We start from the raw sequence: 23,316 nt of genomic DNA, 5'->3' as shown, positions 1-23,316 counted from the left end.
AAAGGAGACAAGAATGCAGAGATTGTCTATGTTTGTGAAGATTACTCACTTGGTAAGAGCAGAGAAAATGTAGCTTTCAGGCCAGAGCCAGCATACTCCAAAGAAGTCACAATCAAATGTTAGTTCAGGTGATGATTTTGCACGGCTGGTATTAAAAAGATAGGAACAAAGCCATTATGAGACTGTCAGATCCTGCATTTTATTTTTTAATCAACTTTTATGTAAATGTGTCCAGATGGGACCAGCAACAAATAATTTATATTTTACATATACATGATACATTTTTACACACGCTTTCTGGTGTGCATTACTTTTATAATTTATTATTCAATGTATAGTACTGGTCAAGTAGGACAGAGATGAATTTAGCAGTTTTCTACATTGTTATAAAGTACAGGTGGAACCCAAGCTTCATCATCATTAAAGTTTTGTTTATACCTCAAAATTAAATTGAATTTAAATATTAATCAATTTAATTAATTAAATTTAAATTACTCTTGTTTTAAACAGCTCTTTTCAACAGAATAAGAAAGTTCCATGTTTTCAGTTCCTTATCTTAGTCCACAAGTTAACCCTTGGAGACACACTTTTCTTATATTTACTCCGGTTTTAGATGTTTTTCAAACACTTTCATGTTCCCTTCAGATTGTAAAAAAAAAAAAAATGTCTCTGATTTTATACATTTACTGATGTCGAGTGTGAAGTGGCACCACAGTGAACGAAGTGGTTGGAGAGTTAACATCTCAATGCGCTCCTGGTACTGAAAAGTTTCTGTGAGATTAACGCGCATGCGCTAATATTAATGCACATGTGCGTGTATTTTGTAAACTTCCGGCCAGCCTGAAACATCCCCATCCATGCTTGACATGACCCATTCGACAACTTGTTGATGAGTGTTCATGTTCGCTATGGACGTCTCAGAAAGATGAACACAGCGAACGTAGATATATGTGCATATCTTTTTATCAACTTTTGTTTTAAGGTTAGGTTATAACGTATATTAGCTCCCTCTATGTAGATGAAGGGGAAGAATGAGACCGGGGGATTTCTCAGTAAGCGTCTGCTACATACCCAGAGTCCCCCCTGTTAGTAACGCATGCACATTAATAACAAGAAGACTTTTTAGCACAGGGGAGCGCTCAGACCATGTGTTAATTGGAGACTCTAAATTTTCCCTAAGTTTGATTGTGAGTGCGACTATTGACTGTCTCCATGTGCCCTGCCAAACAGTTCAGCGTGTACCCCGCCGCTTGGCTGACGATAACTGGGATCGATTCTGGCACTCCCGCGTCCTTTGTTAGGATAAGCAGTTCAGAAAAAGGAAGGATTGATGTGTTTTGAAATAAACCAGCCATTTTATCTTTTTACTGCATTCATTCCCCCAAAAAGTAAAAAGTACCGGTTTTAAATCTAAAAATTTTCTGTAGCCCTTCAAGCCTCCTCTGCGCTGTGGGTCAATACTTGGCATAAATTGTAATTAACATTTTGACAGTACTACCACCATGACAACTAAAATACAATCAGACCACTTACTTCACACACATTTCCAAACGTACATTTTTTTTAATCTGTTGCAACAAATCACAACTTTAGGATTCCTTGATGCAAAATAGGTGCAAAAAAAAAAAAGAAAAAGGAAAATGATTTTGTTAGGGAGGAGTTACTGATGTTGTAGTGGTACACAATGGCAATGTGGGATCGATTTCCGGTCAGTGATGGTATTGATGTTTGCCCTGTGACTGAGTGGCGACCAGTTCAGGTTGTAGTCTGCCTTTCGCCCAAAGTTAGTTGGGATAGCTCTCCTGTGAACCTTGTGAGGATAAGCGGCTTGGATAATGGATGGGCGAATTTTGTTAGGATCGAGGACTGGAAAGGACGCGTTCTAAAAGTCAGAGTGAGATCTCATCTTTTTTGTTTTTTCCTCGGGTGACGCGCTGGTAGCGGATGGGGGTCTGTCTGCTCTCAGCACAGCGCGTCTGATATACAAGCGACGAGAGAGCACCGCAAACCTCTGGAGCGGATCGGCACCTCTAACACCCAGATTGAGGACGTAGTGAGAGGGGACTTAAGTTGGCTCAGAACACCATACTTTCCAGTGAAACAAGGTAATCGAGGTCTTATTCGCTTTTCAACGCTCTGTTGTTGATATTACGGATGAAAGGTAGTTGATTAACCTCCAGCCTGTGGTCATCCTGCAGCATCAGTTCAGTCGGTTGATTGGGAGAATTCGGTTTTGTGCGCGTGTTTGTTTGTCCATGTTTTATATTAAGGTAACATTAAGTTGAAAAAAAAAACCCACAAAAACACACTCACACTCCAAAAAAACGAAACACACTAAAAAAAAAAAAAAAAAAAAAAAAACACACACACACAGGCACACACAGAGGTCTGAGGATTGCAATTATAGTATACTATATAATGTCTGTATAATACATATTATGTACCAACACTTCTTGCGTTCTGGTCAAGTCAACATTTTGGATAACAAACTAATTTGGATAGAATAATCATTCCGTATTTTAGGGTTTTGCTTTTGGCATTTTGATTTTGTGTGCATTTAAGTTGCACGAGCGTCTGAAGGAGCACTAGATTTATTTTTTTTCCCCTGTGGCGTTTATCTCTGTTGCCAATGATTTGGTGATGATTGCTATTCTCTAGCTCTCTGGCTAGCTCAGCCTCTTTTTCACCTTTGCTGTTTAGTTCAGGAAGCCTTTTATGAAACATCCCGTCAATTTTCTCTCATGGTTTCTTTCTTTTCTTGGGCGGTGGGTGAGCTGGTGATAATCGACTTCTGCCAAGAAGCGGGGTACCCTAGATTGGTCACCAGCGAAAAACGTTGTGAAAAACACATTCTTGCCCAAGGGTCATCAATGAACCTGATACAGTTTTGGAACGTGGGAATAAGCATCTGCCCAGAGAAAAACAGCATCTGGGTTACACCACAATTTCAAAACACTCCCAGCTCACTAAACTTGGACAACAAAAAAATAACCAAGATACCATTCATCTTGCTTGCCTGGCCTGTGCAATGTTACGCAAAATGTTACCGGCTTGTTGATGTATTTTTTGGAATGCACAATCAATCGGAAATTCAAGTGAGGTGATCAATTGACCTGACAATTTGGTGACAACAGTGGCGTGACATAGATGATGTTTTTTCAAATAAAACCCATGCAGCCATCTGCATGTAGAACACCACACACCCTTATCTATTTTTATGCTTGAAGTAGACAGCTCTCTAATTCCTACTTTTTAATTTTTGTTTCAAAGAACTAGATCATTGGGGTCGGGGGGACAAAAAACCCCAAAAGTGAGGCTAAGTGCATGAGCTGCAAATGACTGACAGTCTATTTGGTCAGGGCTCCTGTCACCACACTCTCTGAATGGCTATTTTTGTGGCACCCCACCATTTTTTGAAATAATAATTAAAATCACATTAACGACATTCAATAGGGACAGAATGGGGATTTTTTTAAAAACATCATTTCATTAATGTTCCACCATTATGTCATACAGACAGCTCTAATAATAACAATAAATAGTATCATGACTTTTTTTAAAAAAAAAAAAACATAGGCTCAACATCTAAGTGAGCTTTTTATGTAGCACCGTCTGTAGATGGTGATGTCCCATTTACTTTCTTTTAGTGTTGATGTGTGCATGTTCATGTGATCTTGTAATAGCATTGCATTCCCAACAGATATTAAGTCTGAAATGTATCTGTGTCTGATGAGGAAGAGCTTTTTAGAACAAATTTAATTGTCACAAGTGGTATTTAACTCTGGGTGTCATGACCCATTGATACGGAGGTCCAAATGCAGGAGTTGAGAGACGTTGGAAAAACGTTTATTATTTGAAGGTCGGGGATCGGGCAGGTAGTCAGGTGCGGCAACGGTAGTCAGGACGTCGGGCGTAGAGAGCAGGTCAGCGGGCAGGCAGGAGTCGGTACACGGGAGAACGATCAAAGCAGGCAAGAGTATCAAGGGGATCAGGCTTACGGGGTCGGTCGAAGAACAGGTGGAGGTCAGTACACACGGGAATACGAGCAGAGATACGGGAGTGCTGGAACGGGGCATGAGTTGGGACGATCTGGCGCCAGACCAGTTGTCCCCGTGGTCCTATATACGCCGGGCCCAATCAGCCAACATGAGGCGCAGGTGTGCGCCTCCCAATCAGCGCGAATGCTCTCTCTCTCTCTCTCTCTCTCTCTCACACAGGCACGCACCCCCCCCCCCCCACACACACATAGACGATATGTGTCTGTTGATTTTTGCCACTCTTTGACTGTGAGAGGGGTGAGTGCACAAGCCAGAGACACCATACATTGTGTTACAGGAATTTGATTTGAAATTCTCGTGATATATGCACTTATTGATTGTAATTGTTTAGTGTTTTACAGTGTGTATATGTACGAGTACTATGGCCCTGAAAACCCACTGACAGTCACAGTTTATTTAGACAATAAATGGACATTAAAATTGGTTGGCCAGTTGGGTGACTGAGTGGCACGGTGGTGCAGCTGGAAAGCGTTGGCCTCACAGTTTTGTGTTCAATTCAAATTCCAGCCCGCTTGTGTGGAGTGTGATTTTCTCCCCGTGCCTGGGTGGGTTGTCTCTCAGCACTCCGGTTTCCTCCCATATCCCAAATACATGCATTAATTGGAGACTATAAATTGCCCCTAGGTGTGATTGTGAGTGCGACTGTTGTCTGTCTCCATGTGCCCTGTGATAGGCTGGCAACCAGTTTAGGGTGCACATTGGCTCCTGCCCATTGACAGCTGGGATAGGCTTCAACATGCCGGTGACCCTTGTGAGGATAAGTGGGTCAGAAAATGGATGGACAGATGAAATGCAAGAATGCATGATTGGAGAAAAAGGTAGCCTTGGAAATTGTGTGATCATTGTTCTTTTCAATTACATTTATGAAAATGAAAAGACAGTTCATGTGCTTCACTTCTATTCTGCTGTTTTTCACTTTTGTTCTGATCTTTAAAACATCCGTCCACCCATCTATGGTTGGACAGTTGGGTGACTGGTTAGCACATTCACCTCACAGTTCTGCCGATCTGAGTTCAAATCCAGCCTTGCCTGTGTGAAGTTTGCATGTTCTCCCCACGCTTGCGTGGTTTTTTTCCGGGCACTCTGGTTTCCTCTCACATGCCATAAACACACATTAATTTGAGACTCTAAATTGCCCCTTGGTGTGATTGTGAGTGTGCCTGTTTGTCTCTATGTCCTTTGCAATTGGCTGGCAACCAGTTTAAGGTGTACCCTGTACCGGTGACAGCTGGGATTTGCTCCAGCACTCCTGCAACCCTCATGAGGGTAAGCAGCTCAGAAAATAGCTGGATGGATGACCAGTTGGATGACTGGTTGGCACATTCGCCTCACAGTTCCTAGGACTTGGGTTCAAATCCAACCCTGCCTGTGTGAAGTTTGCATATTCTCCCCACGCTTGCGTGGTTTTTTTCCGGGCACTCTGGTTTCCTCTCACATCCCATAAACACGCATTAATTTGAGACTCTAAATTGCCCCTTGGTGTGATTGTGTGTGTGCCTGTTTGTCTCTATGTGCTTTGCAATTGGCTGGCAACCAGTTTAAGGTGTACCCTGTACCGGTGACAGCTGGGATTTGCTCCAGCACTCCTGCAACCCTCATGAGGATAAGCAGCTCAGAAAATAGCTGGATGGATGACCAGTTGGATGACTGGTTGGCACATTCGCCTCACAGTTCCTAGGACTTGGGTTCAAATCCAACCCTGCCTGTGTAAAGTTTGCATATTCTCCCTGTGCCTGCTTGTGTTTTCTCTGGGTACCCTTGTTTCCACCCACATCCCAAAAGCATGCATGGTCAGTTAATTGAAGACTTAAATTAATTTCTCATATATGTGAGTATGAAAAACTGCTTAGAAATGGCTGCGGGTGGATTAAAATTGCTGTCTGTCTATGATGTTAGATTATTTCTGATTAGATTAACAGTGGACTATCCCGACATTACAGGATTGGAGTCAACTCCATCAAACCAAATGGTGATGAAAGGCATCATGAATTCATGCATTTATGTTGTACTGTGTCAACAGGACTTAAACCAGGAAACTTATTTAAACACCGCTCTTGAATGTTGGTATATTCATGCTTTTCTACCTTCATTGATGAGACCAGATGCTCGTCTGCAATCCTCGTTTCCCCAAATAGTTTGTTTGATCTATTGTCAGCAGGTTTGGGTTTGAGGTAGCCACTGATAGTATGCAGCGTTTCATCAGGATGATAGGGACAGGGGAGTTTGATATGAGTTGACAGGATGTGGATCCTCTTACAGCTCAAGACACAAGCATCAGACATGTATTTTTAGATGCAGTGTGAGTTATATTTTCTGTAGATACACAAATAAATATTAATAAAATCAGACATTGTAATTTTTCTTTTTAGATTATCTCTCTCAGAGTGGACATGCACCCACGATGAAAATTTAAAACCCCTCCATGATTTCTAAGTGGGAGAACTTGCAATATAGCAGGGTGTTCAAATGCTTATTTTCTTCTCTGTAGATATCTAGATATATATTTACTCTTGGAAAATATTGTTTTGTTTATGAAATCCACACAGTCATCCATGTTTTGGAAAATTTGATTTTATTCATTAAATACAATAAACACATTTTTAACTCTTACTGAATAAGGTTGAAGGTTTCTATTAATTGAATTAAAAAGCTGAAATTAAATTATCGAGCTAGCATCAACCCATCATCCTTTGGGCTTACGTAGCGTGAAACAGAGCCTTAATGTGAATTTCAAAATACTGTAATGTCTGTAATTATGAATGTACCTCTTTAAGAGCACAGGGGGTGGAGTGAGGTAGACATGGAGAGCTTGGGGTGCTCTGGTGCTGATAGTGCACGTGGATGAGGTGGTGTCCCCCGGCCTCACCGCCTGTGTCCTGCCTGTCAGGAAGTTGTAGATCCACATCCCAAATGGCAGGCGAGATGGTGAGCTGGAGAAGTTTGGAGGAGAGGAGTTCAAGGATGATGGTGTTAAACGCAGCGCTGAAGTCCACGAACAGGATCCTTGGGTAGGTGGGTGCATTTAAAGCAGAGCACAGCTTCCTGAATCTTTGAAAAAATGCTAGATTTAGGAAAGGAATCCAAAGAAACTCTACCAAACCTCACCCTTTATTTATTGTCCTTGACAAACTGAAGAAGGAAATGTTCTTAGTTGAAGTTGTTGTTCATGTTCATGGTTGTTGTTCAGTTGTTCAATTTTTGATCTTTAAATGCAAGAATGCATGATGTAGAAAAAGGTAGCCTTGGAAATGGAGTGATCAGTGTTCTTTTCGTTAGACCGAGCTGCCTCTTTGAAATATTATTGTGTTCGTTTTTACCTTATATTTGCATTGTTTGATGATGGCAAACTGTGCCCGAAGGTATCTAACAGATAACGTGAAAAAAGCTTCACTGAGAAAGCTTTAAGCTTTTCCATTCGAGCCGAGGGACATTACTTTTAGTGTTGCAAAGTTTTGATAAGCATAACTCAGAAAAGAAACATTGTTAGGATTCACTTTCGGGACCATCACAAAAAAAAAAAGAAAATCAGCAAGATGCTAGAATGCAAATGTTTCTGGTGTTGCCAACTTTCCAGAATCCCTGGGCTACTTAATATGTTCAAAAATGACTAGCAAGAAAAAATGTGACCTTTCTTATCACCTGCCCAGGTGTAGTCTGCCTCTGCTGAAGGCAGTTGGAATAGTCTCTAAGACTCCACGTACCTGAACAAACCGTTTTATACAAAATGGGTGGGTAGACAGTTGCATGTAGAAGAATCCTCAAGAATTATCTAGATTTCTGCAAAATGTAGTAAAAAAATGCAATCTTATTTTCAGCTCTGTCACAAACTGGATGAATGTTTTTACTGTTCGGATACGACATTAGTGTAGGAAAATAGGATGGAAATAGTGTGTTTACCTCAGAGGTAATAATCAAGGTCCGGAGCCAGCTTGCTTAGCATTCAATCTGTATGAAGTATGAAGAATGTATGTATCCATCCATCCATCCATTATTCAAGCCACTTATCTTCGCAAGGGTCACAAGAGAGCTGGACTTAATCCCACCTAGCTTCGGACAATGTATGGACTCCACCCTGAACTGGTCGCCAGTCAGTCACATGCAGATATCAACACGATCACTGAGCAGGAATTGATCCCGTGCTGCACGCACCAAAGTCAGGTGTGTGTACCACTACAACATCAGTGACTCTTGATGATAACTATCCATCCATCCATCCATCCATCCATCCATCCATCCATCCATCCATCCATCCATCTTCTTCGCCGCTTATCCTCATGAAGGTCGTGGGGAGTGCTGGAGCCTATCCCAGCTGTCAAGGGGCAGGAGGCGGGGGTACACCCTGAACTGGTTGCCAGCCATTTGCAGGGCACGTGGAGACAAACAATCGCACTCACAATCACACCAAGGGGCAATTTAAAGTGTCCAATTAATGTTGCATGTTTTTCGAATGTGGGAGGAAACCGGAGTGCCCGGGGGAAACCCATGCAGGCACGGGTAGAACATGCAAACTCCAAACAGGCGGGTCCGGGATTGAACTGTGAGGCCAACGCTTTACCAGCTGATCCACTGTCCTGCCTGACGATAACTGATTTTTCATCATTTCACATTCTGTTGTACGGAATGCACAGCAACTCTGTGGGTCCACCAAGCAGACATGGTTCAGCAAAAAGACTTCATTTTTCCCCATCGTCTGTTTAACCCAGACATTCTCAATTTCAACCCTGAACTCTAATTAGTTATTATGTCACGCAAAGTAAATGTGGCCTTCAAAAAAATGCACGTGTAATGGTTAAAAGACTCAGAATATTTTCTGCTGATGAGTATATTCTGGAAGATCAATGTATACCTTTTAGGTTTTTATGCACTTTCAGCAATTCTACTACATCAAATGAATATTTTTCATCCAGTCACATCCCTTGTGACAAATGCAAGCAATATGCAGTAGTGATACTGATTCTCAACTGTTGTCACCCTTGCATTTACCTGTTGTTGCAGTCATGACCAATTTTTACAGAACAAAAAAGGCATTTTTGTTTTGAAATCGTAGCTAAGAACACATGTACAGTGTTTTATATTATAAAAACGCCGCTGCCAGGGTCACACTTGACAAACAGGTCCTAGGTGAGGGACCAAACAAAGCATGGCAAAAAGACCTCTATGATAGTGAATATAAACAGATTGGAGTTTTTCTTGCTCGGACGCGGGTCACAGGGAAGGATCCCGAGACAGTGTGTGAGGTCGAGAAGTTCCAGCTAGATATAGTCAGACTCACTGACACTCACCACTTGGGCTCTGGTACCAGTCCTCTAGAGAGGGGTTTAGACAATGTTCCACTCTCAAGTTGCCCACATTGTGGGGCAATCCTGGTTGACATGCCTCTGCAACATTGGGTGGACATCAGTGATAGTGCCTCTTGATTTTTTGTCTGGGTGGTGGTACCCCTTTTTAAAAAGGGGAACTGGAGGGTGTATTCAAACTACAGGAGATCACACTCCCCACCCTCCCTGGTAAGGTCTATTAAGGGGTGCTGGAGAGGAGGGTCCATCGGGAAGTTGAATACCAGATTCAGGAGGAGCAGTGTGGTTTCGGTCCTGGCTGTGGAAAAATTTACCAGCTCTATACCTTCGGCAGGGTCCTTGAGGTTGCATGGGAGTTCCCCCAAAGAGTCTACATGTGTTTTGTGGAATTGGAGCAGGCATTCGACCAGGTCACTTGGGGATTCCTATGGCGGTGCTTCGAGAATATTGTGTGTCGGATCCCCGGATTTGGGCTGGTTGGTCCCTGTACCACCAGTGTCAGAGTTTGGTCCGCATTGCAGAGAGTAAGATTGACTCTTTGTGGTGAGAGTTGAATTCTGTCAGGCTACCCTATGACACAGATTTTGTTCATAACTTCTATGGACAGAATTTCTGGGCACAGTCGAGACATAGCAGTGGTCCGCTTTGGTGGCCTCTGTATTGCATCTTTCCTTTTTGCCAAGTATGTGGTTCTTTTGGCTTCATGAAGACCACAATCATCTCTACAGTCTTGAGCGTGTTCAGCTCCAGGTTGTGTCGGTTGCAACACACCTCCTGCCACCCCACTTTCTTTCAACATGTAGACTCATCACTGTCTCTGATGACTGCTGTGTCATCTGCAAACTTTGCTGTTTGTGTTGAGAAAGATGACCAGTGGTGAGAGGACACTTCCTTGGGGATCCCCAGTGCTGGTGGTGCATTTAGAAGAGGTGGTGTAACCCAGCCTCAGCTGCTGTGTCCTGCCCAACAGGAAGATGTAAATCCGTTGGTAGATGGAGCGCAAGATGCTGAGCTGGAGAAGCATGGAGGAGCATGGTGGTGTTGAACACAATGCTGAAGTTCATGAACTGGATCATTGCATAGGTCCCCACACCATGGAGTTGTTCCAGGGTGAATTGTAGTCCTATGTTGACTGTCCCATCCACTGACCTGTTTGGTTGATAAGCAAACTGCAGGGAGTCCATGAGGGAACGGTCATGAACACAGATGCCTGGGTGACAGGCCTGTTGTCATTGAGACCCAAGATTGCAGGTTTCTTGGTTTACAAGTTGCTTAGACTGAGTAAAGTACATTTGTAACTATACTCTACAAGATTTCAGTGTTCATATATTTTTTTTTGGTGGTTAACCATGAGACTTTTCAAATGTAAAATAGGTGCCTTGGCTAAAAAAAAGGTCTACTGCTCATATTAGAATAAGCTTGACTCATGCATAAAATTCAATCCGTATAATCTTCATCTTAATATTATGACCAAGATTTATATATGCTTCCCCTTACATTTATAAACATTGGGACATGAACCTGAATTTTGGCACTAAACACCACTACTATGGATTTGAAATGAAATGAACACAATGTGCGTGCTTCAGAATTTCAGCTTTAATTTGAGGGTATGTACAGCCAAGTCAGGGAAAAACGGTGTTGGAATTACAATGGTTTGTTTATGTTTCCCACACGTTAAAGGCTAACTCACTACATGCTATCATTGCATATCCTTGGGTGAAGCAAAACTTCAGTTTTATTCAAAACATCTCAGTCAGTCACAGACAATATAATGATATTACTTCCATGGTACTGGAGGGGGGTTGTCAGTGGGAATGGCTGGACGGCATTTTAAGCTACGGAGTGGCCTTGCCAAGGAACTAAAGATCATGGCTTGGAGAGAAAAGATGCAGAAGTATCATCGTTAGCTGACTGCTTCTCTTGGGTCTGTATCTGTTCTCTCCAATGCAAGATCTCTGGTGATGAATCCTGCTCCAATATGACGCTGCTGCATCGCTGAAGGGCAAGATGCAAATGTGTCTGCGCCACCATCTTGGCCAATGTCGTATTGTGATGTGCCATAACACTATCGCCTAATTGGTAAATGAGAAAAATAGAAGTGTAGCACAAGTTATGCACCAAAAAGAACACATGCGGATTGATCTAAAACCATCGAATGCTTGGTACTTTTTGTAGTTTTTACTGCAGTTCTCCGTTTGCATGTTAACACAAAATGATAATTGTGTGGTGCAGATGGTTTTGATGACCATTTTATTCACAGCCAAAGATTGTTGTGTGGTCCTAATGAAAGAAAAAATGTTAGAAAGCTAACAAAATGCTCATTTCTAGCTAAATTGAATTGGGAAAGTCTGGAGGGGCAATATATTCATCCATCCATCCGTTTTCTTGTGCCCCTTATCCTCACTAGGGTCACGGGTAGTGCTGGAGCCTATCCCAGCAGTCAACGGGCAGGAGGCAGGGTACACCCAGAACTGGATGCAATATATTCACCTAGGTAAAATCAAGGTCCTTGCCAGGTTTTACACCACCATCTATTTCATTTTTCATCTGCCAATTCCAAAAGGTTAGGGTTAGGGTTATGTTATTGTTAACTCAAAATAGTCAGGACAAACTGTTCAACTAGTCTTTGAGAGCTCATATTCAGTCCAATTGCAATGGGATTCATGAGTGACTTGACAGAAAATTGACTTTTCTTAGAATTTTTTGTTGTTGTGATTTATTCCAATTTCCAGCTTGGCCTGACAACAAAATCTCACAAATCCACCAGGGAAGATGCCCAAAGTGGGAGAATACACACTGATTACTGCCTTTGAAAAATGGAAGAACATCCTTATATGTCTTTCTTGGGTTGTGTCAGGGTATATTTGGGGTAAAGTTTTTATATACAGTATGCATATATGCATCACTATATATGTATAAATGTATAGGTATGGCTTCCCCAAAAATATCAGAACGATCAATTTCTTTTTAAATGAAATACAGTGGAACCTTGTCTTACAAAATTAATTTGTTCCATTACCTCATTTGTAGCCTGAAATGTTCTTAAAGTGAGTGTTATTCCCCACTGAAAAGAATAAATATCTAATCCATCTGAAAATTAAGTTATGTTTTTTTTAATGTAGTTAAAAATAAACATACTGCAACATAGAAATAAGTGAAAAAACACTATTATTAAAAAAATGAAATACTAAATAAATGTGATAAAAATTTATTGCTCATTAACTTAAGGAAACGGCAGGAGAAATACAGCTCCTCACTGAAGAAAATATTTCTTTCATAAGTGATAATTGTCATTCAGGGTCTTATTTCTTTTGTCCATTTCTTTTCTATTTCATTGGCTGATTTTGGACCAACAAACCAATCGAAAAAATAAATCAGAAAGTAGGATGTAACATTGTCATTTGCAAATTTTTGTACTATGTTGGCCAATTCGCTGCACATTTCTTTAAACTCACCCATCCATCCATTTTCTTAGCCACTTATCCTAATGAGGGTCGCGGGGTGTGGTGGAGCCTATCCCAGCTGTCAACTGGCAGGTGACGGGGTACACCCTGAACTGGTTACCAGCCAATCCCAGGGCACATAGAGACAAACAGCCGCACTCACAATCACACCTAGGGTTAATCTAGTGTCCAATTAATGTTGCATGTTTTTTGGAATGTAGGAGGAAATCTGAGTGTCCGGAGAAAACCCATGCAGGCATGGGGAGAACATGCAAACTCCAGACAGGTGGGGCCGGGATGGAACCCGGGACCTCGTAACACTTTCCAGCGGCCCCACCGTGCTGCCCTTTCTTTAAATTATTTTAATAATTTTTGATTGTTTTAAATGATGGCATTGATGGCATACACTTTTACAAAACAGCAACCCCCATGAAACTCTGTTGAGAAATGAGATACAACATGATTTCAGTGTCCATGTCTAACCTTTTTTAACATCGCCCCTGCCAACATGGCTGCCACATAGTTACATCCATTAGCTAGGCTACTACAATCTTGTGTTCGAATGTTTGTGGACACTTACTTTAACATGATTACACTAACATTAACTGTTTGTTGTTTTGAGTAAAAAGATAGGCTACAATTCAATAAACAGGATTTTTTTGGACGAAACAAACAATTTCCCAACTTTTACCACATCAATCAAACACACAAGATTAGATTAGATTTATGATTGGATTATCAAAGATGTGGAGGCGTAACTGCCGCCTAGAACAGATTTCCACTTTACGCTGCGGAGTAGGCAACTAGGTTCTTGCTCTACATCAATGCATTATCATCGTCACGCAACACGAGTACAAGCATGGGGGAGATCCATCCTTGCCTCCATATCGTTACCAGATGAACTAAAACATTTACTGTATGCAGATGACTGTACACCAATCCAGCTGAGCAACTCTGTCATCAAGTTTGCTGATGAAACCACCGTGGTTGGGCTGGTCTCAAAAAAAGGTGAGTCTATCTACAGAGATGAGGTTGACAAACTGTCAAAGTGGTGTTTTGTAAACCTCACATTAAACACCATAAAACAAAGGAAATCATCTTGGACTCCCAGAAATGTGGCCTGGACCTGGCCCTACTTTTCATCAATGCAGAGAGAGTCCATTCCTTCAGATTTCTGGGAGTTCACATCACAGACCACCCCACCTGGACCGTACAGTAAATAGCAAAACAATGGGGAAAAAGGCTCAACAGCCAGACATTTTGGACCTGAATTGTTCATATACTGGGTAACTCAAGGTTCATCTGTACTACGTTTGTTTGTCTTCTAGTAACACTTCCAGTTTCATCACTTCAAACTTCAATTTGCGCGCTTTGCTTTCTGCTTTTTGCAGGAATGCAGTCCATCCATCCATCCATCCATCCATCCATCCATCCATCCATCCATCCATCCATCCATCCATCCATCCATCCATCCATCCATCCATCATCTGACGTTTGTTATCCTCACAAGGGTCGCGGGATTGCTATTGCCTTTCCCAGCCATCATTGGGCAGGAGCCGGTTTACAGCCTGAACTGGTTGCCAGGCAATCGCAGGGCACATAGAGACAAACAATAGTTCCAGTCACATCTAAGGCAAATTTAGAGAACCCCATTTAATGCATGTTTTTGGGATGCTGGTGGAAACCATAGCGCCCAGAGAAAACTCACACCAGCACAGGGAGTACAAACAAACTTGATTGTAGCCCCAGTCCTTAGAACTGTGAGTACAACGTTCTAACCAGTTGTGCTACCGTGCTGCCCCTGAAGTGCAAATATCTCTTATATAAAGCAGTCTCCACTTCTTTAACAGCTGTTGTCAACATGCAATTTAGACCCCAAAACTGTTTAGGATCAATACCTCGTGCACAAAACCTTCTCTTTCACCATTTTTTTTCATCAGTTGTTATGATGTACATCCAAATGTTTACTCTTTTATGACATTTAACATCTCATCTTCAGAAATCTGACATCTTTGTCCCCCACCTCCAAACTCACAGAATCATTTCTGTCATCTTTAAAAAGCAGCAGCAGAAGTAGTTGCCCTGCCCCGCCCTTCCTTCCGGGCCTGAGCAGACAACCAAACAAAACATTTCATGTCTCCATTGCGGCAAAAACCACATAGTTAAAACTGTTCCACTTGAAAAGGGAAATAGAGAATGAAACATTGGTTTTGTGTCTTTGAGCATCATTGTTACCGATCTCCAGTGACTTCTCCTTCTTCTTCTTATCCTTTCGGCTTGTCCCGTTAGGGGTCGCCACAGCTTGTCATCTTTTTCCATCTAAGTCTATCTTGTGCATCCTCCTCTCTAACACCCACTGTCCTCATGTCTTCCTTCACAACATCCATCAATTTCTTTTCTTCTCCAGTGACATATTACTGTATTATAATTCTAAGATCCAATCATCATGGATTGGCTCCACAAAAGACATCTACTCTGTGTTGCTGTCGTGAACAATATATCTGAATCCAAAAGCTAGTGTATTTTTATATAGCAGTATTTTTATAGTTTTTTTGTATTGTTTGATGTACTTCAAAACTGTAAATATCTGAAGTAAAAGGGAACAAGAAGACGGTTGGGAAAAAACATTTAATGCGTGGATCAGACTAAAACTTTTTTCTTTCACAATTAACAGACTACTGCAGTAAAATTTTGTATTCCTATACCACTGGATCCCATTTTTTACGATCAGGGAACCTTTATCTGGTCAACTCAAATGCGACATGGTACACTCGTTACCATGGGGATGACAACATGAGTGGACCGACTGTATTACAAGAAAAAATGGTGGAAAAAAACGTGTTTCGGTGGTCACGGGTACTTAGGATGTTCTTGTAAGGCTTGCTTGAGGTATGTTCACGTATTTTGATATGATAGGGCTTGCAAGCAGGCACCAAAATGTTACATAGTGCTCGAGGTTGTCTGTAAAAATGCTGCCATCCTATTGAATACACGAGCTGACCAGAGCAGTGAATTCCAACTTTTTTGAAGCCAAGGCACATACATTACAATTTAAAAATCTCACGACACACCGACAAGCAAAAATGTAACAAAAACTAGATGCAATATTTGCTGTATGTTCTTACTGCCATCCAATAGAAGACCATTAATTTGTTTGTCTGTCACAAGGCCTTACTGGAATAAATAGCTGAACAAACATACATTATTCATTCTGATTATATATTTTTAGGGATCGTGACTTATGGGAAAGTTAACTTTTTATTATGTCCACTAACCCACAAGCTAATGAGCTGAGAAGCTCGCTCCACTGTGACGATGTTGTTGAATACATCAGTGCCTTGTTCCAAGTTGTTGCGTGTGTTACTCTGATAAACTGATTAACACACAAAGGGAAACTTAACTCTTTAAGCATAACCTCAGTGTCATACACATGTTATTCAACCAGTTGTTGAATACAGTGAACATATTTGATCAACAGGTGAAGGGCCAGTTTCCAGCACCTTCAGCAGAGCAATCATACAGTCCCACAGCTCAAGGGTGGCACTTGTTTTTCATGATTTCATGAAACTTGATAGTTTTGGGAAAATATGTCATCCTAAAAAAATTCTTACTGTGACTAGCCTAATAGCAAGGGCTTCTCAAAGACTGTGGATGGGCCTGATGTGGCCCGCGAGCCACAATCTAAGGTCTTGTTCAGCATATAGACTGCCTTTCCCCTGTGGTGACATGCACACATGCATACTCTTCTTTCCCTTATCGCAGTCAAGGCAGTCTGTTAATCAGTGTGAACCCTCCCCTTTTTGTCAGAGTTCCCGGTGTTATCAGGCTTTGTTGAATTGTGTTTTCATGCCATACAGGAAACTGTAATAGACCTCATCTAAAACGAATTCTCTGATGAGTGCATTTAATGCATGACAGCTCATTTATCGCAATTGCAAATGGTCTATATCTGAGCTCCTCTTCAATACCACCTTGTAAGAAATAGGGAAAATAGACACTTTAATGTTAACAATAATGCAATTGCAACTCTGAACTCTTAGAATATGGTTCATGAGTGAAAAAAGTACAGCAACAGCTGTATCTTACAACCTAACTACCACCGAACCAAACAAATCATAAATTATTTTCAATGCATACAATCCCTTGGATTATCTATATAGCTAGAGCAAATGCCAACAGTATAAGAGTAAAGAAATGGATACATGTTTCAAAATATTTTTTTTGAAAGACTGAAAAGTTCCAGATAGAGACAACATTTGAAAGTAATCCCTGCGCTTGTGAATCTGTGACACTTGAGGACACATTGTGTCATTTAAATTCTGTGGCAGTCACAGCAGAACGTGTACCAACCATTTGTCCTCCTGGGTTGATCCAAATGCATGGTTATGGAAGTCGTGTGTCTACACTGTTCGCAGTAAATGTCAGGGGTGCGGAAAATCTGTTAGATGCATTGCTTCTACTTGCGACAGTTGCTATGAGTGAGCTAAGTCTTTATTTACATAAAGTATGAAAATACACATCTTCTGATCCACTCTTGAGTGTCAAGTTTGTTTATATACTGGCTAGCTTTAAAAAAAAAATCACTTGAATGTTGAAAAATCACTTGGATGTCGAAAAGATACTTTTAAAGTTAATTTTTCACTGTCAGTACTTTATATGCCGGTAGCTGGAACAGGTTTCTGCATACGTTTGGCACTGGAGTTTAGAACGTACATCCATCCATCCATCCATCCATGCATGCATGCATGCATCCATCCATCCATCCATCCACTCACTTTCTTAGTTGCTTATTCTACAAGGGTTACGAAAGTGCTGGAGCCTATCCCAGGTGTCAACGAGCAGGACGCAGGGTACAACTTGAACTGGTTGCCAGCCAATCACAGGGCACATAGAAACAGACAACAGTCACACTCACAATCACACATTGGGGTAATTTAAAGTTTCCAATTAATGTTCCATGTTTTTGGGAAGTGGGTGGAAACCGGAGTGCCCAGAGAAAACCCACACAGGCACGGGGAGAACATGCAACGTGCAGGAGGGCTTGGATTGAACCTGGGTCTTCAGAACTCTGTGGCCAATGCTTTACAGCTTCTCCACCATGCTGCCCGAGTTTAGAACTTCTTTATAGAATAATGTAGTGAGCCTGAGGGTGCTTGTACTGCCCATGGTTGTGGGTGGCTTGTTGAGAACACTGTTTCTAATGTTGCATTTCCTGACCTCTGAGGGGCAGTATTGTGCGCACTTTGGGTACACAGTCACATCAAGGAAGTACAAGAAGAAAATCACTGATGGATATTTTTAGAATAGGTCATTTTGCATAGTTTGAGTTCCACTCAGTCGTATTTTCTTTCACAAAATATGTTTGCTTTGTGCATTACGTATTTCACAAATAGATATGTACCTTTTTGTTTTTTGCTCTAAACTTGCCCTCTGTATGGCTGCCAAGAAGGTGTAAAGTGCAATTGATTGTGGTATTAGGAGGACCCCAAAAACGTCATAGTTCTGGTGGCGTCCATAAAACTCTAGTTGTCGGCGCATAGTGTGTGCTGCACTGCGGTTCCTTAAGCAGGCCGGGTGTGAGGTTCCTTGGCTCAGCATGCTGCCCCAAATCTAGGGACGTCACCTGAGTCCCTGGTGTCAGCTCCTTGCAGGGCGTCTCTGTAAGGCATCTGTGCATGCTGAGTAAAAAGGTGAATTGGTTCTGGGCTTGAAACGGATTATTTCTTTCCATTCATTTTTATTTTATTTCTTCAGTTAGCAAACTGTGGTTTCTCTTTACACATTAGACAAAATGCTAAAACCTGATGACCCCCCCCCCCACCGCACAGTATCCTTGAATGAATTTTATATCTTACAATGGGCTTTCCTCTTTATACCTTGGAAATTCAAAGAAGATGCTTCAGCATTTTGTTAATCTCACTCTCAGCAATGCATTATTAATACAAATTCATGTGCAGAAGTGGTGGAAATGTGCTTACAGGACAGAAGGCAATTATCGCTCGCTGGTTAGTTAATCTTAAATCACAAAAATGTTCTTTGATGACCTGGCTGGCTTTGCCCATACTGATCGACCTGGCCTTTGTTTGTCAGTCTTTGTGAATACAGAACAACACATTTACACATTTTAACTACATAAGGGAACTGTCCTGTGTGTGTCTGTGGATGAGTGAAAGTGTAGCATCTCAGGGCAGTGCCCTGTGTTGTATTGAGGTCATATGAAAGTGAGAGTTGACATCAGAAGTATGTAAATCGCACACATACACAGATGCTTACACAGTATCCGTATTTTCCAAAGTGGAAGAGCATCCTTCTACAATAGTGTGAATCTGAATATTATCAAGTCTTTCTCTGTGTGTGTTTGTGAGTATGTGTTGCTATTTTCAATCATTTGTTTTCACAGATACATTAGAAAATGTACTCATGACATGCCATTTTTCTCAACAGTCCCTGTGGCGATTGTTTTGCTTTCAGTATAATCTCTAATTTACAGTGCATAAATTATTGCCATGCTGGTGATCCACAAGTTGTTTCCAGGACTACCAAAGTCGGTGTTCCTGTGTTCCCATGTTAAAGACAGAGACACCATTGTCTTGATCACAAGTCAGTGCACCATTAAACTTTTTTTTTTTTTTGTGGACAAGGTCACATGGTACATTGTGTCCGTGAACTTTCTTGCAATAAAACCTTAACATTGATTGTTTCCATACACTGTACAACAATAGTTAGATGAAGAAATTAATTACTTTGATACTATAATAAAAATCCACCATTTCATATAAATAAGTCACAAAACAAACTTTTCTTTAATTTTGAAGTTAGTTTCAAATGTGAAAAAGTCAATGAGCAGAAAAAAACAATGAATATATATTTGATCTCTGTCTGTACTTCCTCATAATAATCCTTTGGAAAATCAAAATAGTACATATCCATTCATTTTCTGAGCCACATATCCTCACAAAGGTTGTAGGAGTTCTGGAGTTTATCCCAGCTATCTTTGGGCATTACCCTGAACTGGTCACCAATCAATTGAAGTAAATCTCCAGTCACTACATCCTTCTGCCCACTTGCTTTTCTACCCAATGTACTCAAAGCGGTTCAACACTGTTCTTCATTCACCTACTGAGCAACTGAAGGTTGAGTATCTTGCTCAAGGATACTTGGACATGGTCATAGTTGGGTGAAGATCCAATCCGCAACTTTTGGGTTGATAGACGAATGCTCTCTCGGCTGAGCTTTGCTTCCCCCATGCTTGATTCCATTTCGCCAATCATATGAAGACAGGTAGTCACATGACAGGTCAAAGTTTCTGTGGGCCCTCACAAAAGCAGCACAGATGTTTTCAGAGTGACTACTTTATATGAAGCATGGCAAAAACAATGGGGAAAACTACATGGGGGTGTGACTTGCAGTCAGAAGAGGCACAGCACAATTTATGTTTCCTTAGAGACTACGAAAAACCATCTCACGCATTGTCTTCTGTCTGCCTAAAAATGTCCTGATTTCGCTAACAAGAACTCTACATCGAATTGTGCCAGGTGGGAAGTCAGATTTTTTTTTTTTTTATTGTGGTTTGCACAAAACAAAACTAAGTAATTTAAAACCATTTGGCTCAATTTGGATTTTTCCATTTTATAAATCCTTTTTGTTTTGGTTAACATTATGTTACTGGTAAAATTTTTACCTTCCCCTTTTATATTTTTGTCTCACATTCTTGCTCTGATGGAATAAAACAGGTACTCACCAATTACTCAGTGATTTTACTATTTTTTTGGGGTATTATTTATTTGGAGAACAACTTTTTACTTTGAATTATGCAGTGTTGAGTTATACAATGATTTCATATTATTTTGAAATGATGGCACACTTAAGATGTTTGACCGGTGCTCACCTCCTTTATATATTCATTTACAGAATAATATTTGGAGACTTGGTGTTTATTATCCCTCCATTTTCTTTTGCCGCTTATCCTCACGAAGATTGCGGGGAGTTTTTGTCACGTCCCATCGGAACGGGAGTAGGACCCAAATGCAGGACTCGGACGATGCAAGGTAGTTCGGGGAGAGACGTTTATTGTTCCGAGGTCGGGGATTGAGCAGGCAGTCAGGTGCAGCAGCGGTAGTTGGGACGTCGGGCGAAGAGAGCAGGTGAGCGGGCAAGCAGGAGTCGGTACACGGGAGAACGATCAAAGCAGGCAGAAGTATCAAAGGAGTCAGGCTTACGGGGTTGGTCGGAGAACAGGTGTAGGTCGGTACACACGGGTTGTCGATCTGGGATACGGGAGTACTCGAACGGGACATGAAGCTCAACGAACTGGCGCGGACCAGTCGTTATCGGGGTCATATAAATATGCCGCATAATCAGCCCGCATGAGGCGCAGGTGTGCGCCTCCCAATCAGCGCAACCGCACCGGCACCCGCACACCCCGGGCTGGAGCAGCAGGATCATAACAGTTTTGGAGCCTATCCTAGCTGTCCACGGGCAGGAGGGGGGTACACCCTGAACTGGTTGCCAGCCAATCGCAGGGCACATAGAAACAAACAACAGTCACACTAACAGTCACACTCACAATCACACATAAGGGAAATTTAGAGTGTCCAATTAATGTTGCATGTTTTTGGGGTGTGGGAGGAAACCGGAGTGCCCGGAGAAAACCCACGCGGGCACGGGGAGAGAGATCACGCAAACTCCACACAGGCGGTGCCGGGATTGAACCCGGGTCCTCAGAAGTGTGAGGCCAACGCTTTATGCCGTGCCGCCTGGTGTTTATTATGTGGACCTTAATGATGGAAAATGATTTGCAAATGGTGTTAATCATCAGAAAAGACATGCAAAGAATTTTGGTTACTATCACTCTGTAAATGTTAATTTATTTTATGTGAATGGCCTTCTTTTTGACCATAGTACTCTGCACTATCGTGACTCTTTTGTTTTGTGTCACCAAATTTCAAGTTCAATATGTTTAATTGAATTTGCTGTTAACAGTAGATTTGCTTATTCCTACACTGGTTTTACTTTGATGAATGTTAATGTTACTTTGAACATTTCCCGTGTAGTCCATTGATAAAAGTTACATGATGGTGTTATGGTGGTGATGTTTCATTCCAGGAAGGGTCACCTTTCATTTGTAATCCTTCCTGTTAAAAAAATAATATTCTAAATTTAAACAAATTATTTCACATTTCACCCATACATGATCCGAAATAAGTCCTTTCCTTATCTTGGCACTGTATGTTTCCCGAGATGTATGGTACTAAACTGGAAGTTCAGTTTAGAGCTGTGTTGCCAAATCTCTCTGTAATTTCTCCACTGAGAAAATTGCCCCCAAACAACAGAGAGAGGTACTTCTCTTGTTGCCATGGTGAACTCAGCACTAAACACACTCAGACGGGGGCATGGATACAGTACGGCACAGGATGTGCAGGACCCTTATAATGACAGGGAGAAAAACGGTAAAAGCCAGTACTGTACGGATACAACAAATGTAAATAATGCCAGTCTGACAGAACATGACCACACACAGAGATATGCACACTTTTTTTTGCCAAGGGGTATCAAGCCCTTGCTACATCTCTTTGTGTGTGTCCAAGGGGAATAGTGTGCTTACAGAGGTATGCATGCATTTGCATGCTCTCCTGTAGAACTGATGCTGTTGTTTGCAGTGCAGTCCATAAATCTGTTGTATTCAAAACCTGTGTGTGTGTTAGTGCATGCGTGCGTGTGTGTGTGTGTTTATGTGCATGGTTACACGCACTGTGAAAGTGTTAAAAGGTGAAACCAAGCGAAGCAAAATGATTGTGACAAACCCTGAAAATGTGAATTATCAGTTAATAGCTCTAATGTTGTATTCCTGTATGATAATACATTTCTTTCATCTTCATTATTTCAGGAAATATATTAGTTGGTTGACTTTCCAATCTTGATTAAAAATGCTCTGATCATATTTTTTCAACATTTTGAATAATTGTACTTTTTAAATAAAAGCATCTTTTTATCACACAGACTTGTTTTTCTTTCGGTTTGTCCCGTTCGGGGTCAGCACAGCGTGTCACCTTTTTCCATGTAAGCCTATCTCATGCATCCTCCTCTCTAACACCCACTGTCCTCATGTTCTCCCTCACAACATCCATCAACCTTTTCTTTGGTCTTCCTCTTGCTCTTTTGCCTGGCAGCTCTATCCTCAGCACCCTTCTACCAACATACTCACTCTCTCGCCTCTGAACATGTCCAAAACATCGAAGTCTGCTCTCTCTAACCTTGTCTCCAAAACATCCAACTTTGGCTGTCCCTCTCTTGAGCTCATTTCTAATCCTATCCAACCTCTTCACACCAATCTAGAACCTCGGCATCTTCTGCTACCTCACGTTTTGCTTCCTGTTGTTTGTTCAGAGCCACCATTTCTAATCCGTACATCATGGCTGGCCTCACCACTGTTTTATAAACTTAGCTCTTCATCCTGGCGGATACTCTAGTTTCATTCCTAGAAAGAGTACCACAGATGCACTATTTGCCTTGGGG

The 23,316-nt window shown here is 41.5% G+C and overlaps 1 protein-coding gene across 8 annotated transcripts in view; it reads left to right on the top strand.

The window, feature by feature from the left end:
* Nucleotides 1-1,766: 1,766 nt before the first annotated feature.
* Nucleotides 1,767-23,316, top strand: part of LOC133514307 (junction plakoglobin-like) — a 180,421-nt gene continuing 158,871 nt past the window's right edge. Inside the window, exons 1-4 of one of the 8 annotated variants that reach the window (XM_061845883.1) lie at nucleotides 1,767-2,105; nucleotides 6,946-7,066; nucleotides 11,766-11,852; nucleotides 13,726-13,809. In XM_061845883.1, the coding sequence (XP_061701867.1) occupies nucleotides 13,774-13,809 (36 nt within the window). In that variant the 5' untranslated portion in view covers nucleotides 1,767-2,105; nucleotides 6,946-7,066; nucleotides 11,766-11,852; nucleotides 13,726-13,773. Of the gene's footprint in view, nucleotides 2,106-6,945; nucleotides 7,071-11,765; nucleotides 11,853-13,725; nucleotides 13,810-23,316 lie in introns of all 8 variants that reach the window. The other 7 variants (XM_061845882.1, XM_061845885.1, XM_061845889.1 and 4 more) reach the window with 7 other exon arrangements.

Source organism: Syngnathoides biaculeatus, chromosome 16, assembly GCF_019802595.1.
Source record: "Syngnathoides biaculeatus isolate LvHL_M chromosome 16, ASM1980259v1, whole genome shotgun sequence".
NCBI classification, from domain to species: Eukaryota; Metazoa; Chordata; class Actinopteri; order Syngnathiformes; family Syngnathidae; genus Syngnathoides; species Syngnathoides biaculeatus.
Note: the sequence above shows the minus strand (reverse complement) of the source record. Positions and strands in the feature narration are given on the sequence as shown.